This window comes from Entelurus aequoreus, linkage group LG05, assembly GCF_033978785.1.
Source record: "Entelurus aequoreus isolate RoL-2023_Sb linkage group LG05, RoL_Eaeq_v1.1, whole genome shotgun sequence".
In the NCBI taxonomy this organism is placed as follows: Eukaryota; Metazoa; Chordata; class Actinopteri; order Syngnathiformes; family Syngnathidae; genus Entelurus; species Entelurus aequoreus.
In genome coordinates this window covers 24,093,591-24,113,200 of record NC_084735.1, presented here as the reverse complement: position 1 = coordinate 24,113,200, position 19,610 = coordinate 24,093,591, and the positions used below count along the sequence as shown (strand labels likewise).

At 35.6% G+C, this 19,610-nt stretch overlaps 1 protein-coding gene across 1 annotated transcript in view; it reads right to left on the bottom strand.

The window, feature by feature from the left end:
• Window positions 1-571: 571 nt before the first annotated feature.
• kcng2 (potassium voltage-gated channel, subfamily G, member 2) overlaps window positions 572-19,610 on the bottom strand; it is a 63,261-nt gene continuing 44,222 nt past the window's right edge. Inside the window, exon 4 of the mRNA XM_062047485.1 lies at window positions 572-1,534. Within this exon, the coding sequence (XP_061903469.1) occupies window positions 722-1,534 (813 nt within the window). The 3' untranslated portion in view covers window positions 572-721. The remainder of the gene's footprint in view (window positions 1,535-19,610) is intronic.

The window sequence follows — 19,610 nt, the reverse complement described above, 5'->3', positions numbered from 1 at the left end:
AATACTGTGGAATTATGAAATGAAAACAGAGCTTTTTGTATAGGATTCTACGGGGTACCATAACTTCACGCGCATACGTCATCATACCGCGACGTTTCAGCCGGATATTTCCCGGGAAATTTTAAATGTCACTTTATAAGTTAACCCGGCTGTATTGGCATGTGTTGCAATGTTAAGATTTCATCATTGATACATAAACTATCAGACTGCGTGGTCGGTAGTAGTGGGTTTCAGTAGGCCTTTAACACTGTTACAAATATGCGCCACACTGTGAACCCACACCAAACAAGAATGACAAACACATTTCGGGAGAACATCTGCACCGTAACACAACAGAACAAATACCCAGAACCCCTTGCAGCACTAACTCTTCCGGGACGCTACAATATACACCCCCCGCTACCCCCAAACCCCCCCCAATCTCCCGAATTCGGAGGTCTCAAGGTTGGCAAGTATGACTTACAGCATGTATATAAAACTGATGGATAGATTAGTTCCATTGTTAGCTGACTTTTGCTAGCATTTATTTATGGTTTAGAATGCATGTGTGTCTTACATAAGGATTGGGAATGATAGGCAAAGATCCCAAAAAAGTGTAGTTCCCTTGGAACTGGACACGTATCTTTGTCTTTTTTTTTTAGAACAGGTAAAAGTTGCTGAGGCGGGGATATTTCAGTCCCGAGTCCAGTTTGAGTTCCACGGAATGTGTCGGCGCTGGTCTTTAAGTCTGGACGTGCGCTCTGTGAGCAGCCATGGACTTCCTCCGCTGTGCGGACGCGACGACGGACTCGGCGACGGCGTGGTAGCTGTCCACGTCCTGCGAGTCGTCGCTGTTCTGCGACTTGGTGCTGTCCTGCGAGTCGGGCTTCTGCCTCAGGGCTCGGTTCTGCTCCTCCTTCAGCTCCACGTAGGAGCGCGAGAAGGTGTGAAAGATGGACGTGACGGGGAAGGCCATGAGGAGGATGCCGCTCAGGATGCTGCTGAGCGCCACCACCTGGCCGGGGATGCTCCGGGGCACCATGTCGCCGTAGCCCACCGTCGTCATGGAGATGACGGCCCACCAGTAGCTCCCGGGGATGCTGGTGAACTCCTGCTTGGCGCCCAACTCGCTCTCTGCGAGGAACACCAGCGGCGAGAAGAGCGCCATGGCCACGCACAGGAAGAGCAGCAGCAGGCCGAACTCCCGCGTGCACCTCCTGACCGTCAGCCCCAGCGTCTGCAGGCCCAGCGAGTGGCGAGCCAGCCTCATCACGTAGAAGATCCTCAGGGCCCGCAGGACGCGGAGCACCAGCCCCACCTTCTCCAGGTAGTTGTTGCCCGAGCCCGCCGGCTTGCCGCCCACCGACAGCGAGTCCACGATGAGGGTGATGTAGTACGGCAGGATGGCCACCACGTCGATGACGTTGAGCGGCGTGCGCAGGAAGGTGCACTTGCTCTGAGTCTGGATGAAGCGCAGCGCGAACTCCAGGGAGAACCACGCCACGCACACCGTCTCCAGCACGAAGATGTTGAAGCAGCGCTGGGAGCACTCGCCCTGCAGGCGGGAAACAGGAAGTGAGTAAATATATGTCAGTGTTCAAAAACAAGAAAAATAAATAAAAAATTAGGGGTATTTTAAAATTAAAATAAAATACCTTATTTTCCTGAATCATAATATTACGAAAAAATGGGGGAAAATGTAACTATTTTTGTATTCATACCCAATATTTTATAATTTTTTTCTTGTAAAACTATACATTTGTTTCTTTAAAATTTCAATTTATTCTCATAAAATTACTGTTATTACTATTTGTTATTAACAGTATGACCACCAGACACATTTTTCACAGCCAGCCAGTTAAATCATAATTGTTTTTAATTAAAAACAAAATCTTAATACTAAAACTTAAAATACATTTTTATTTTTATTATTGCTACTTAATTTTTTGTATTATTATTTTTTCTTCCGTAAATGTTTTTTCGTAATTTTGATGATATAAATTTAAAAAAATCCAGAAAAATATATTTGGGACAAAAATACATTTTAATTAGTAATTTAGTTTTTCAAAGATTAAATCACAAGAAAATAATTTATATATTTTGTAGTATTTAATTGTCTAGGATTAGGTATTTTATAAAGCGCCTAATGACAAAATGCACCATTATTGAGCTTGGGGGAGGTCCCAGTGCCCTACTGAGTGCCATTCTAGCTCATAAAAAAAAAAAGTAATATATATATATTTTTTTATTTAAATACATTGATAAATACCATATTTTCCTAAATCATATTATTACGAAAAAATGGGGGAAAATTAAACCATTTTTGTATTCATACTCAATATTTTACAATGTTATTGTCTTAAAACTTTAAATCTCTTTCTTTAAAATGTCAACGTATTCTCATAAAATTACCATGTTATTACTATTTTTTACACATTTTTCACAGCCAGCCAGTTAAATCATAATTGTTTTTAATTAAAAAACAAATCCTAATACTAACACATAAAAGAAAAAAACTTTTTTTTATTATCGTTATTTAATTTTTTGTATTATTATTTTTTCTTCCGTAAATGTTTTTCCTAATTTTGATGGTCCAACGTGTTAATATAAATAAATAAAAAATCCTGAAAAATATATTCTAATTATTAATTTAGTTTTTCAAAGATTAAATCCCAGGAAAATAATACATATATTTTGTATTATTTAATTGTCTAAGATTAGGTATGAAATGTAAGTATTTCAATGACAAAATCCACCATTATTGGGGGAGGTCTGAGTGCCCTACACTGCAAAAAGTCAGTGTTCAAAAACAAGAGAAAAAAATACAAAAATTAGGGATATTTTATTTGAACTAAGCAAAATTATCTGCCAATAGAACAAGAAAATTCGGCTTGTCAAGACTTTCCAAAACAAGAAAAAATAGCTAACCTCAATGGACCCAAAAATACCTTAAAATAAGTATATTCTCACTAATAACAAGTGTACTTTTCTTGGTAGAAAAAAAAATTAGACCTTTTTGTTTAATATGTTGAAAAATATTCTTAAATTAAGTAAATGCTAGTGCCATTATCTTCACATAATGATATGCGCTCGGCGTCATGTATTTTTTTTTCATGCTTGAAGTAAGAAATTATTACCGTATTTTCCGCACTATAAGGCGCACCTAAAAATCTCCAATTTTCTCAAACGCTGTCAGTGCGCCTTATATATGGACCAATATTGAGCCACAACAGGTCTCGCAACCCCAGCCTCTACTGTAGCGTCTATTCTATGCGCCTTATAATGCGGTGCGCCTTATATATGAACAAAGTTTTAAAATAGGCCATTCATTGAAGGTGCGCCTTATAATCCGGTGCGCCTTATATATGAACAAAGTTTTAAAATAGGCCATTCATTGAAGGTGCGCCTTATAATCCAGTGCGCCTTATAGTGCGGAAAATACGGTACTTTAAAAAAGCAGTTTTATACTTGTGAGTGTTGATGACACAGCTTTGCAACAGTTGATATTCTAGTTTCAAGCATGTTTTACTCAATATAGGTCATCAAATCTCAGCAACAAGCTGTAATATCTTACTGAGATCATTTAGGACCAAAACCCTTAAAACAAGTAAAAGACTAACATAAAATCTGCTTAGTGAGAAGAATGATCTTATCAGACAGAAAATAAGCAAATATCACCCTTATTTGAGATATTTCATCTTACTCAGTTTTTGCAGTGTACGCCGCACAGTAGCGACCATGTGATTCCTCACAGCCAATCAGAAGACAGCGGAAGAATATACCGTATTTTTCGGAGTATAAGTCGCTCCGGAGTATAAATCGCACCTGCTGAAAATGCATAATAAAGAAGGGAAAAAACATATAAGTCGCACTGGAGTATAAGTCGCATTTATTGGGGAAATTTATTTGATAAAACCCAACACCAAGAATAGACATTTGAAAGGCAATTTAAAATAAATAAAGAATAGTGAACAACAGGCTGAATAAGTGTACGTTACATGAGGCATAAATAACCAACTGAGAACGTGCCTGGTATGTTAACGTAACATATTATGGTAAGAGTCATTCAAATAACTATAACATATAGAACATGCTATACGTTTACCAAACAATCTGTCACTCCTAATCGCTAAATCCCATGAAATCTTATACGTCTAGTCTCTTACGTGAATGAGCTAAATAATATTATTTGATATTTTACGGTAATGTGTTAATAATTTCACACATAAGTTGCTCCGGAGTATAAGTCGCACCCCCGGCCAAACTATGAAAAAAAACTGCGACTTATAGTCCGAAAAATACGGTACTTTTTTTTTTTTATATTAATGTCAAAATAAGCACTTTAAATCATATAAATAGGTTAAAAAAATTGTTATAAAATATACAGCGAATATTTTTTTTTAAAATCGAATACAGTCGTATTTGAAAAAAGTTTTCTTTATTCTAAATATTTTTGGCCGAGTAAAAGCACATAAATGACTAAATGAAGTGCAAATGTCAGTAGTATGAGACCAGGGGCCATATTTATCAAGCTTCTTATAATTACTCCTAAGAAGTCTGCTAAGAGTTGACTTATGAGTAAAGAAATTATTCGCTGAAAGCTGCACTTAAAAGTTAGTTATCAAGCGTCTTACTCACACTTTCAGCGAAGTGTAGGACTGAATCTTAAGTGTCACACTCAGAGCTGAATTACGACATTACTATGTGCCGTAAACGGAATTTTAGGTGACGTCATTTCTGTGTCCATACAAATGACCAATCACAGAAGGGAATCCCTTGTCTAAGAATAAAGAAATATCCTACAAATATTTAAGTGGACAATGGGAGTGTATATTTTGACAATAAACTACAAAATAATACAAAACAAACAAACAATATTGGCAATGAATCAAAAATAAATGTGCATTTTCCCAGTGGCGAGATATCGAAGCATTGTGATGACCTTTAGTTCTGCTGTGAAAGCTCTGCTGCGTGATGTTGCTGATGAGATGACGCCCCTTATTAAATCTGGGACAAAAATAATACCCGCTCTGTCTAAACGATACCGTTTGATCAGCTGCTCGTCATCAAACAAAGCCAGGACATCCTTCCGCTCCCTGAACGTTCGCGCACGTCTCTCTCACCTCAGTGCCATCCCCTGCTGGCAACTCCTAACCACTTAGGACACCTCTGAAGGTCTCTTAAATATCGTGGAGAGTAGGAGTGATTCTTAGACTTAAGAAAGTTGATAAATAGCTTTTATTCTTAAGTTTGAGAGTAGGACTACATTTCGCAAATTCTCAGGACTTAAGTGTAAAATGGCACTCTAAGACGCTTGATAAATACGGCCCCTGTTCAGTATCGTGGACACTGATTGGCTCAGCCTCAGACGCATTACTGTATTGCATTACACAGGTTTATTGTTTATTGAATGGATCCCCATTAGCTGACGCCAAGGCGACTGCTAGTCTTCCTGGGGTCCATATAGGAGCAAACAAAATAAAAATACAAAGAATACATGCATTACTGAAACCCACTACTACCGACCACGCAGTCTGATAGTTTATATATCAATGATGAAATCTTAACACTGCAACACATGCTCATACGGCCGGGTTAACTTATAAAGTGCAATTCTAAATTTCCCGCCACACTTCCTGTTAAAAACGTTTTATTATGCTGACGTATGCGTGTGACGTCACAAGGACAAGGGAAGTATTCGGAGCCCGGAGAATCCTATACAACTAGCTCTGTTTTCATTTCATAATTCCACAGTATTCTGGACATCTGTGTTGGCGAATCTTTTGCAATTTGTTTAATGAACAATGGAGGCTGCAAAGAAGAACGTTGTAGGTGGGATCGATCGGTGTATTAGCGGCTGGCTGTAGCAACACAACAAGGACTTAGCAGACGCCTAGCCGATGCTAGCCGCCAAACCCACGGATGAAGTCCTTCGTCGCGCCGTCGATCGCTGGAACGCAGGTGAGCACGGCTGTTGATGGGCAGATTAGGGCTGGCTGGCGTAGGTGGAGCACTAATGTTTTTATCATAGTTCTGTGAGGTCCGGTTGCTAAGTTGCTAAATTAGCCTTAGCGTCGTTAGCAACAGCATTGTTAAGCTTTACCAGGCTGAGAATTATTACCGTGTAGTTACAGGTCCATGGTTTAATAGTATTGTTGATCTTCCGTCTATCCTTCCAGTCAGGTATTTATGTATTTTGTTTCTATCTGCATTTGAGAACGATGCTATCACGTTAGCTCAGTAGCTAAGTGTGTCACCGATGTATTGTCGTGGAGATAAAAGTCACTTTGAATGTCCATTTCGCGTGCTCGACTCTCATTTTCAAGAGGATATAGTATCCAAGGTGGTTTAAAATACAAATCCGTGATCCACAATAGAAAAAGGAGAGAGTGTGAACTCCAATGAGCCAGCTTGTACCTAAGTTACGGTCAGAGCGAAAAAAGATACGTCCTGCACTGCCTCTAGTTCTTCACTCTAACGTTCCTCATCCACGAATCTTTCATCCTTGCTCAAATTAATGGGTAATCGTCGCTTTGTCGCTCCAAATCTCTCTCGCTCCATTGTAAACAAAGGAAAATTGTTAGGAATATTACCTCCTGTGACGTCACGCTACTTCCGGTACAGGCAAGGCTTTTTTTATCAGCGAGCAAAAGTTGCGAACTTTATCGTCGATTTTCTCTACTAAATCCTTTCAGCAAAAATATGGCAATATCGCGAAATGATAAAGTATGACACATAGAATGGATCTGCTATTCCCGTTTAAATTAAAAAAAATCATTTCAATAGGCCTTTAAAAATTCATGTCATGTGGGCAGCTGCAATAGGTGCATCTTCAAAGCTGTCTTGAATGACAATTTACTTTGTGAGAGATTAATGTGAGATGGCAAACCATTCCAGAATGATATACATCTATACTGTGCATGACTGTATGTTTGAGGAGATTGGTCCTGGGAGCAGGAAGTGCCAAATATCCATTGCTGGCATTCCTAGTGTCATGAATATGTGTGTTAGTTGATTTTAAAAACCGTTTGTAAAAGTAACCTGGTGATTGATCTAACATGATAGTTCTAAAGAACATAAGGAGACTACAATGCATCTTTTGTTCAACAGACAACCAGGACAGGCGTGAATGCATAAATGAAATATTAGTGCGCAAAGAACATTTAAGTAGCAGTCTAGCCGCTCTGTTCTGAACAAGTTGCAGTTTGTTCGGGTCAGACTTCGTCGTAGCGGACCATATTATAGGACAGTAATGAAGATGACAGAAAACAGGTGAAAGTCAATCAATTAGAATATGGCGTAAAGCTTTAAAAATGTGAAAGCAACATGTGATATCAACTCATTACATACAAAGTGAGCTATGTCAGCTTTTTTTATTTGTTATCATTTTAATGAACACGGTTTACAGTTTTTGAAAACTTAACATTTTCTGAGAATTTCAATTCAGGATTTTTATAAAGCAAATGATATCAAAAAATGTCTTTACGTGTCATGAGTTGCATGTTATGCCCCTACTAGGGGTGTAACGGTACGTGTATTTGTATTGAACCGTTTCGGTACGGGGGTTTCGGTTCGGTTCGGAGGTGTACCGAACGAGTTTCCACACGAACATATTAAGTAGCCGCCAAAGCTAAAGTCTTAACAAGCTGCTCCGCTTCCTTCTGCCTGTCTCTGTCAGTATTCTGCAGCACCCAGCATTGTCCCACCCACACAACCCTCTGATTGGTTACACGCAGAGCGGTAACAGCCAATCAGCAGTGCGTATTCAGAGCGGCAACAGCCAATCAGCAGTGCGTATTCAGAGCGGTAACAGCCAATCAGCAGTGCGTATTCAGAGCGGTAACAGCCAATCAGCAGTGCGTATTCAGAGCGCATGGAGTCAGTGCTCAAGCGTCGTCATGAGCAGGTAAGTGTTTAGCAGGTAATCATCAGGCTGCGGGCTCTCCCCAAATTATAATAAACACCTCCCAGTTAACTACTAGAAACATCACTATGAGCCCGTTGACCTTCTAGAAACTTAGACGGCAGCTCAGCTCGCTCGCAGTCATGGCTTGAGGTGACTTTACGCTTTTAGCGTAACGTTAGCTCATTTTGCTGTGTGTGTGTGTGTTACGGACAGCAAAGCCCTGTCTGTCTCTTATTTCACTTTGCCTTTTTCTGTGTTGTTTGATCTGTGTTGAAGCAGCAAAAAAGGACATTATGTTAAATTAAGAGTTTCTGTCTCTGATAGTTGATATAATAATGTAAGTGCATCATTAAACCTACATGAACTCCATGGTGTTCAGGGATGAATAGTCTCTCCTATTGCTATTGTACTATTTTTTCAGCTATAGTTACATTAATCACTAGTAATGGAGCAGCCTAGTTTTGAATGGCAGGGTCCCTGCTATCACATGTTGATAACAATATAACATTTACATAATAACGATCAACTACAGGCTTCCCAAATGCTGTAATAAATTAAGCATGACGAGTTGACTTGAAACTGTTTAATGTTGCACTTTTTATATGTAGAAGACAAGTTTTGTCATTTTATTTAATCTGAGCAACAACTTGAGGCAGTTTAATGTTGATTAACGTGGGCAGAATTATTATAGTGTTCCCAATGTTAAAAGGATAAAGCCATTGTTTACAAATTTGGTAAATAAATAACCAAACAATTTATATTTTGTTGTTTTCTTACTGTACCGAAAATGAACCGAACCGTGACCTCTAAACCGAGGTACGTACCGAACCGACATTTTTTGTGTACCGTTACACCCCTAGTCGTTACATCGTATATTAGTTTCACCTTGTAAATGTAATTGCTGGAATAAATGATATTCTATTTTTTTCAGTTTCACCTGCACATGGATGTGATCTCATGTCTCCAGCAGTGGTCTTCAACAGGAGGTCTGCGACCCTTAAAGGTAACCACGGTGAATTTATATCTATTTTTAGGGTCCGCCTGTACCCTGTATAAAGGACTCCCACAGGGAGTCCTTTGTACAGGTACAAAGGAACCTATTGTTATTGTAATGTTTTATTATTATTATACCGACCCCACAAAAAACTCTAATTTGACCCACTTAACATGCTTCAAAACTCACCAAATTTGACACACACATCAGGACCTGCGAAAATTGCCATCCAATAAAAAAAACAAACCCCAAAATCAAAATTACGCTCTAGCGCCCCCTAGGAAAAAACAAAAACAAACTGCCTGTAACTCCACTAGGAAGGTCGTAGAGACATGAAACAAAAACCTCTATGTAGGTCTGACTTAGACCTACATTTCATAATTTAACATCCTCGGGCAAAAACCAACAGGAAGTTGGCAATTTCCCATTTAAGACAAAAATGTACTAAAAACACTCATTTTTGCCTCTTTGAGCTGTAATTTGACCCCCTTAAAATACTTCAAAACTCACCAAACTTCTCACACACATCGGGACTGGTGGAAATTGCGATCTAAAAAAAAAAAAAAAAACCCAAAACTCAAAATTGCGCTCTTGCGCAATTTTTGAATAAAACAGAGACAAAACTGCTTCTCAGAGGAAAACTCAGACAAAACTGCTTGTAACTTCCGGTAGGAACGTCTTAGAGACATGAAACAAATACCTCTGTGTAGGTCTCACCTAGACCTACATTTCATAGATTGACAACCTTCAGCAAAAATCAACAGGAAGTTTGCTATTCCTCCTTCAAAACTAAATTTTTGTTACAACCGGTCACCAAACATCAAACATTATCTCCTCTGAGCGCGTTTGTCGTTTCGGCTTCAAACTACTACAGGAGAGAGATTGAACCCTTCTGATTAAAAGTTGACGAAAGCGTTTTGATTCGTGCTACGGTTTTGATTTTACGAGCCTTCAAAGACCTGCTGCGCTGATGCTGCTCTGCTGCTTTGATTTTACCACTGTCAACCACTGTGCCGCAACACCTAGGAAAAAGACACAGACACAACTTCCTCTAACTCCCAGTGCGAATATCGTAGAGACATGAAACAAAAACCTCTATGTAGGTCTCACTCAGGACTACCACCGGACAAAAGTATTGGGACACTTAGGACTAGCACCTGCCAAAGATGCGGACCCGACCAACGCTGCTTGCAGCTTTAATTTTAATATGCATTTTATTTAGAATGTTTATCATTTTTCCACAAATGTAAACATTGATCCAACACAGTGTAGTGTCGTTTATAAATAACATGTTAGTAACATGTAACCTGCAAGTTTCAAATAAAAACATGATTTAAGATTATTTAGCGATTAGTGCGCTAGTTGCCAGCTGGCGATTAGCAGTCCTATCTGCCAGCTATACTGTATTATATTAATATGGTATTAATGTATACAAACAAGGTACCCTTTAGGAGCAGTTTATTGGAACATAATTGTATATATGTTTGAAGTCAAAAGCATGCGGGGTCATTTTTTTGTTTGGTCAAAAATACTAAAAATACTAAAAACAAAAATATGTATTCGAAGACAAAATTCTGCGTGAAGTTTATAATGTAGGTTGCAAAGCGTATTATTATTCGTAAGAACATGTCAGCTTTTCCTCATTACGTTACGTCTTTTTGCTTACATTTTTACTGTTTTTTTCCATTTGATTTGATTTTAACAACACCCTAAAAAAAAAGGGGGTCCCTTCTCCATCATTTCGGTGGCCCTTGGCCTGGAAAACGTTAAAAGACCCCTGCTCGGGGCGGTTCTCAGAATGTTAAAAACTGCATTAAAAAGGTTGTAAACTGTTTTTTTTATGCTTTTTTTTTTTTTTTCCTCATGATTTTTTATTTATGCTCTAGCCAGGAAATTATTCAATTTATAATAAATATTTTCTACTAAGCTGAAATTCAATTACCACGGTCAGGCCCGGAACCAATTAACGATTAGTGAGGGACTAATTGAAGGAATGAATACTTCTTTGAATTGCATCTATCTTTCATACACAATTATACATCGGAGGTTCAAATGATATATATTTCAATTCTGATTATGCCAATTAAACAAAATAGAAATGAATCTGCAAAAAGGGGATAAACAGCAGAAACATCATGCATATATTAAAACTAGAGATGTCCGATAATGGCTTTTTTGCCAATATTCCGATATTGTCCAACTCTTAATTACTGATTCCGATATCAACCGATACCGATATATACAGTCGTGGAATTAACACATTATTATGCCTAATTTTGTTGAGATGCCCCGCTGGATGCATTAAACAATGTAACAAGGTTTTCCAAAATAAATCAACTCAAGTTATGGGAAAAAAATGCCAACATGGCACTGCCATATTTATTATTGAAGTCACAAAGTGCATTATTTTTTTTAACATGCCTCAAAACAGCAGCTTGGAATTTGGGACATGCTCTCCCTGAGAGAGCATGAGGAGGTTGAGGTGGGCGGGGTTGGGGGTAGCGGGGGGTGTATATTGTAGCGTCCCGAATGAGTTAGTGCTGCAAGGGGTTCTGGGTATTTGTTCTGTTGTGTTTATGTTGTGTTACGGTGCGGATGTTTTCCCGAAATGTGTTTGTCATTCTTGTTTGGTGTGGGTTCAGAGTGTGGCGCATATTTGTAACAGTGTTAAAGTTGTTTATACGCCCACCCTCAGTGTGACCTGTATGGCTGTTGACCAAGTATGCTTTGCATTCACTTGTGTGTGTGAAAAGCCGTAGATATTATGTGATTAGGGCAGCACGCAAAGGCAGTGCCTTTAAGGTTTATTGGCGCTCTGTACGTCTCCCTACGTCCGCGTAACACTCCGTACAGTGGCGTTTTAAAAAGTCATACATTTTACTTTTTGAAATCGATACCGGTAATTTCCGATATTACATTTTACAGAATTTAAAGATATTATCGGACATCTCTGTACATCTGATACAAATGTGGCTCGCATGAACAGTTCAGACTTTTCAAATGTATACTTGGTGGCCCTTTTCCATAAACAATATCAGAGAAGACCTGACAAAACCACAAAAAAAAAACGTGTTGATTTAATATTCTGCTTTTGCAATCAACCTTTTTTTCCTTCTTACCAAGGCCCCTAACAGCGTCCATAAATATTTGAGGATATAATTACCAGAGATTGTTCAGTTATTAAGTCAAAAGTCGGCCCTGAAGCAGAGCGAGAAGAACGCTTTTGATCTTCGCTTCACTCTTGTTAAATACTGCATTCAAAGTCGGGAGGAAATATGCACACAAGTAAAGTTGTGTGTATAAAAAAATAAATTTAAAAAAAGTAATATTCCATAACATGATGTATATATCATTTTGTTTATTACCAGCACTTCTTTAGCTAATACTGTATTCCTTTTCAACCTGATGCCTATAAACTGTTAACAGCTCTCTCTCACACACACATACACATACTGGTTATCATTTGGAATGGGGACCAAGTTTTTGATCATCACTTGTGGGGACCACCTTTTCTACAGGTTGTGGAGGCATAAAAAAAGATCTTTAAGATGGAAAGTGTAGCTGCCATTATGATGTGCAGTGATGTTTTCTAATGACCGTAAGTCTTGAACTATACAAAGTATTTCAATGGTTGGAATCTGCACTTTTGGATGATATACCAGTTACTATGGTAATGTAATTAGTTACTACGGTAATCTACATCACAGCAGCTCAGACGAGGCACCAAGCAGTGTGGGTGGGAAGCGTTTCCACAGACGCGGAAGGAGATTTTCACAACAAAGTTCTAAAGCTTAGTGATGTATCAGATATATCAGATTGTAGGTGGGTTTATTTTGTACCCTTCGCGTTCATATTTCACTGCTTGTTGCATTTTTGTTGCGTTTCACTTGATTGTAAAATATGTCGATCGAAAAGGGGTGTGACATTCATATTTTGTCAATATTCAGTGTTTTATCGTTCATAGAAAAATGTAAAATTCCATTAGGTTTTTCAAGGCGTTCTGTCATAACGTTTTTAGCATTCAATCAGACATTATTGTGAGGTTTTGTGTTAGTGTTCCTAAAAATAGATATACCGGCCCCCAGACACATTTTTTTCTCTAAATGTGGCCCCCGAGTCAAAATAATTGCCCAGGCTTGCTCTAAGGCAGGGGTGTCCAAACTTTTTCCACTGAGGGCCGCACATTGAAAAATCAAAGCTAGCAGGGGCCATTTTGATATTTTTTATTTTAAAAACCAATACAATATATGTATAAAAAATATACATTTAGGCTTCCACTCAGGCTTGATCCCGGGGACCCCAAAGGGTTTTGGTCCAAAAAATATAAAAATTGTGTCATTATTCAGTGTTATTATGTGTTATTATTCAAGTTTTTAAATCTCTAGATCAACAATAGGTCTATCTGTCAATATAACATTTTTTAAAGATTTAAATTGTATGCTCTTTTTGTCAGAGAAAACCCTTTTTTTTAATGAAAAAAACACAAAATATGCAATATTTTCACCCAATAAAATTTTTAAGTGGGATATTTGAGATTATATAATAATTGGAGCCTTAAAAAGGTCAATAACTCATAACAACATTATTATTTTTTGAGCAATTACACTTAAAAACTAATCACACTAAAATTGTAGGGGATCCAAAAGGGTCCTACTCATTAAAGTGTTAAAAAATAAATGATAATTTTTTTTTTTTTACTGTTTACTTTTAACACAATAATCTCGAGATCAACTTCAGATCTATCTGTCAATTATAAGTTTTATTGTTGTTTATGTTTTTTGTTTGTTCGTTTTAGGCCCTTCTTTAAAAAAAAACAGCTCGTGTTTTTTACATGCCAAACACAAAATATGCAACATTTTCCCCAAAAAATATCTCAAAATAATTAATGTGACGTAATTGGAGCCTTGAATAGGTCATATTTTTAAAGAAAGAAACAGCCTGCATGGCAGCTTTGTGTGATTAGAGTAAACATTGCTACATTTTCTTGTTACATTTCACCTGTTTGCTCTTTAAATACCACTTTTAATGTTTTTTAAATAGTATTTTTAAAATGTGCAGTGGGGCCGTTAAAAAATGACCTTTGGACACCCCTGCTTTAAGGTAATAATGTTTTATAATCATCACGATTTTGTTTTTGGAAAAATATATTAGTTTTAATTAAGGATGGATACCATACAGAATCACAGTACTATTAATGCCAGGATAACAAATGTTTCACTTTTCCAAAAAATTTATTTTCTCTTTTACCAATATTTGAAACACGTAACAAAGTAACCCAAATTTCCGTGTTGTGGGATCAATGAAGGATGATCTTATCTTACCTTAAACCACAGAAATAAAATACAAACTCATTTAAACTTTTATTTTTACATTTTATTTTTAACAACTAGGGCTGCAACTAACAACTAATTTGATCATTGATTAATCTGTCGATTATTACTTCGATTAATCGATTAATAATCGGATAAAAGAGACAAACTACATTTCTATCCTTTCCAGTATTTTATTGAAATACTTTTTTTGTTTATTGTTTCTCAGCTGTTTGTAAATGTTTCAGTTTATAAATAAAGGTTTATAAAAAATTTAAAAATATATATATAATAATAATAAAAAAGTAGCCTCTGCACATGCGCATAGCATAGATCCAACGAATCGATGACTAAATTAATCGCCAACTATTTTTATAATCAATTTTAATCGATTAGTTGTTGCAGCCCTATTAACAACATTGAATGCAAACGTCTCACACTCAAACTAACCAGTAAACATGTTTTATGGGCCAAAGCTTAAAAATCACTGAGGCATCTTCAGAATGGATCTGACTATCATTTAAAAAGGTTTCCCTTTAGGGGACCTGTTTTTTTTGTCCCCATACTGTCAGAGGTCCCCTAAAGGTGAGTGTGTAAACAGAGCGATGTCCCCATTAAGTAAGCATTGCCAGAACACACACACACACACACACTCTCCTGTTTACACACGTAAAAGCCTCCATGTGTAGCTTTTATGTTTTATTCTGCTTTATAGAATATTAACTTTGTGTTTATGAGCCGTGTTTACTTTGTTTTATAGTCTCTTTTTAAGAGCGTAGTAGCTGCACGACTAGATCTTAAAGTCGACCTTTGCGCTGCCGTAAATAAATGTCCTTTTATTTGGCGCTAGCTCTGCATGATGGATGACACTAACTCTCAGTCAGTGGAAATGAAGGATGTGTGGTGTCTTTTCTGCCTTCTAGAGATGATGTATGGTGGTTGTGTATTTTGGGGACTGTAGTGGAGCGAGGACTGTAAAATGTACACACATGTGCTAGCGATGAAACAGCCATTAGATGAGAGAGACGGGCTAAGTGCTCGTCATTGGCCTCGGCTCCACTGTCACCATGTTGGGTCACGTGACCAGTGCAGCAACAAACCACTTCCTGGGTTCCATAGCAGCACAATTTAATTTAAGAAGCCACACGACTCCCATTATTTTTTTTCACTTATGCGATTTTCTTCTGAGCTAGAATGGCACTCAGTAGGCACACTGCAAAAACTGAAATCGAAGTAAGATTAAATATCTCAAATAAGGGTGATATTTGCTTATTTTCTGTCTGATAAGATCATTCTTCTCACTAAGCAGATTTTATGTTAGTCTTTTAATTGTTTTAAGGGTTTTGGTCCTAAATGATCTCAGTAAGATATTACAGCTTGTTGCTGAGATTTGATGACCTATATTGAGTAAAACATGCTTGAAACTAGAATATCAACTGTATAAAATTAAAGCTGCAAGCAGCTATGGACGGGACCGACTTTGACGGCACATAAAATCCAAACCGGAGCAGTAATTAAAACTCTTTCATCAACTTTTAAACAGAAGGGTTCAATCTCTCTCCTGTGCTAGTTTGAAGCCGACACGACAAACGCGCTCAGAGGAGATAATGTTTGAAAAAAAGGTGACTGTTGTTACTAAACGTTTGTTTTGAAGGGGGAATTGCAAACTTCCTGTTGATTTTTGCTGGGGGTTGTCAGTGAATGAAATCTAGGTCTAAGTGAGACCTACATAGACATTTTTGTTTTATGTCTCTACGACATTCCTACAGGCAGTTTTGTCTGTTTTCTTCCTAGGAGCAGTTGTGTCTGTGTTTTCTTCCTAGGGGGCGCTAGAGCGCAATTTTGAGTTTTGGGGTTAGGTTTTTTGATTAGATCGCAATTTTCGCCAGTCCTGATGTGTGTGTCAAATTTGGTGAGTTTTGAAGCATGTTAAGGAGGTCAAATTACAGCTCAAAGAGGCGGCGGTATAATAATAATAAAGAATAAAACCTTACAAATACAATAGGGTCCTCTGTCCCAAAGGGACATTCGGTCCCTAACAAGTATAAAACTATTTTTTTAAAGTAATAATTTCTTACTTCAAGCATGAAAAAAAAAAATCATGATGCCGAACGCATATCATTATGTCAAGATAATGGCACTAGCATTTACTTAATTTAAGAATATTTTTCAACATATTGAGCAAAAAGGTCTCATTTGTTTTTCTACCAAGTTATTGGTGAGAATATACTTGTTTTAAGGTATTTTTGGGTTCATTGAGGTTAGCTAATTTTACTTGTTTTGAAAAGTCTTGACAAGCCAAATTTTCTTGTTCTATTGGCAGAGCATTTTGCTTAAAATACCCCTATTTTTTTTTCTTTTTTTTTTCTTGTTTTTGAACACTGACTTTTTGCAGTGTCGGGCACTCAGAACTCCCCCAATAATGGGGGATTTTATCATTAAAATACTTACATTTTATACCTAATCCTAGACAATTAAATAATACAAAATATATGTATTATTTTCCTGGGATTTAATCTTTGAAAAAATAAATTACTAATTAAAATGTATTTTTGTCCAAAATATATTTTTCAAGATTTTTTATTTATTTATATTAACACGTTGGACCATCAAAATTAGGAAAAACATTTACGGAAGAAAAAATAATAATACAAAAAATTAAATAACGATAATAAAAAAAGTTTTTTTCTTTTATATGTTAGTATTAGGATTTGTTTTTTAATTAAAAACAATTATGATTTAACTGGCTGGCTGTGAAAAATGTGTAAAAAAATCGTAATAACATGGTAATGTTATGAGAATACGTTGACATTTTAAAGAAACAGATTTAAAGTTTTATGACAATAACATTGTAAAATTTAGGGTATGAATACAAAAAGAGTTTAATTTTCCCCCATTTTTTCATAATAATATGATTTAGGAAAATAAGGTATTTTTCACTGTATTTAAAAAATATATATATATATATTACTTCTTTTTTTACTGAGCTAGAATGGCACTCAGTAGGGCACTGGGACCTCCCCCAAGGCTCAATAATGGTGCATTTTGACATTAGGCGCTTTTTGAAATACTAACATGTTATACCTAATCCTAGACAATTAAATAATACAAAATGTATATATTATTTTCCTGGGATTTAATCTTTGAAAAACTAAATTACTAATTAAAATGTATTTTTGTCCCAATATATTTTTCAGGATTTTTTTTTTATTTCTATTTACACCATCAAAATTAGGAAAAAATATAAATAATATAATTATAAAATAATAAATCCAAAAAATTAAGTAACAATAATAAAAATAAAAATTTATTTTAAGTTTTAGTATTAAGATTTTGTTTTTAATTTAAAACAATTATGATTTTACTGGCTGGCTGTGAAAAACGTGTATGGTGGTCATACTGTTAATAACAAATAGTAATAACAGTAATTTTATGAAAATAAGTTGACATTTTAAAGAAACAAATTTATAGTTTTATGAGAAAAAAATGGTAAAAAATTGGGTATGAATACAAAAATAGTTTAATTTCCCCCATTTTTTCATAATAATATGATTTAGGAAAAAAAGTTATTTCCCACTGTATTTAAAAATATATATATATTACTTTTCTTTTTCTTTTTTATGAGCTAGAATGGCACTCAGTAGGGCACTGGGACCTCCCCCAAGGCTCAATAATGGTGCATTTTGTCATTAGACGCTTTTTAAAATACTTACATGTTATACGTAATACTAGACAATTAAATAATACAAATTATTTTCCTGGGATTTAATCTTTGAAAAACTAAATTACTAATTAAAATGTATTTTTGTCCCAAATATATTTTTCTGGATTTTTTAAAATGTATATTTATACCATCAAAATTAGGAAAAAACATTTACGGAAGAAAAAATAATAATACAAAAAAAAAAGGGACAATAATTTTTAAAAAAAATTATTTTAAGTTTTAGTATTAAGATTTTGTTTTTAATTAAAAACAGTTATGATTTAACTGGCTGGCTGTGAACAATTTGTATGGTGGTCATACTGTTAATAACAAATAGTAATAACAGTAATTTTTTATTTTTTTATTTTTAATGAGCTAGAATGACACTCATTTTATCATTAGGCGCTTTTTAAAATAGTTAAATTTTATACCTAATCCTAGACAAATAAAGAATACAAATATTATATTATTTTCCTGGGATTTTTTTTTTCGTCAAAAACTAATTTAGTAATTAAAAATCTAAATGTGTCTCGCCCCAAAAAATATACAGTATACTGGTAAGGATTAAAACAATATATATCATTTGTCAAAACCTTTCACCATCTAAATTAGGGAAAAACATTTACAAAATAAAAAAAAGTAATACAATAAATAAAATAATAAATAAAATAATAAATAATTAAAAAATATATATGTGTTTTATAATTAAGAGTTGTTTTGTTTAATTTATTTATTAAAAAATAATTATAGTTTAACCAACTGTCTTGGAGAAATTAGTATAGGGGGTCATACTGTAAAAATGAACAATGTGGTCAATTCATGAGAACAAAAGTCATTTTAAGTCATCATCGTATAATAATAAAAAAAATGTTATACTTAAGTCAAGTTCAAATTGTCCCCCAATTTATTTTGTTAGTAAAACTTAAAAAAAATAAAAAAAAATAAAAAAAACATTTTCACCTCTATTTAAAAAAAAAATATAACTTTTTTTTTTTTTTTTCACCATGACCCTACAGCAGTGGTCCCCAACCACCGGGCCGCGGCCCGGTACCGGTCCACGGACCGATTGGTACCGGGCCGCACAAGAAATAAAAATAAAAAAATAAAAATATTATTATTATTATTTTTAAATTAAATCAACATAAAAAACACAATACATACATTATATATCAATATAGATCAATACAGTCTGCAGGGATACAGTCCGTAAGCACACATGATTGTATTTCTTTATATAAAAATTACATTTTCAAGCGTTGACCGGTCTGCAGCTACAAAAAGGTTGGGGACCACTGCCCTACAGTATTCCTTTATTGCTAGGTCGCTTTCTATTATACATTTTGGTATTATTTTTCTAACTAAATGTTGCATAATCGTAAAAGTTATATTCTCCAATATTTTTTTTATAGTTAAACTTTTTCTTTTTTTTACAGTTATATTATTAAAAAAAAAATAAAAAATTGTATTGCTTTTAGCTAATTACTCGGTTTCTTTGCCCTATAACCCAGTAAAAAACATTAAGAAAAATGTGTAAAAATGGCAAGATACTTTAGAAGTAGTGATGGATCAAACCATGTTGCAGCATTATGAAACACAAGAAGTAAATACTGTGTCCCACGGTGTGTGTAACTTTAAGAAAAAAACATGTGCTGGAGATAGTGATGCATCAAACTGTGTTGCCAAATATGGTAAATGTTCTTTTCCCATTTACTATTTGGC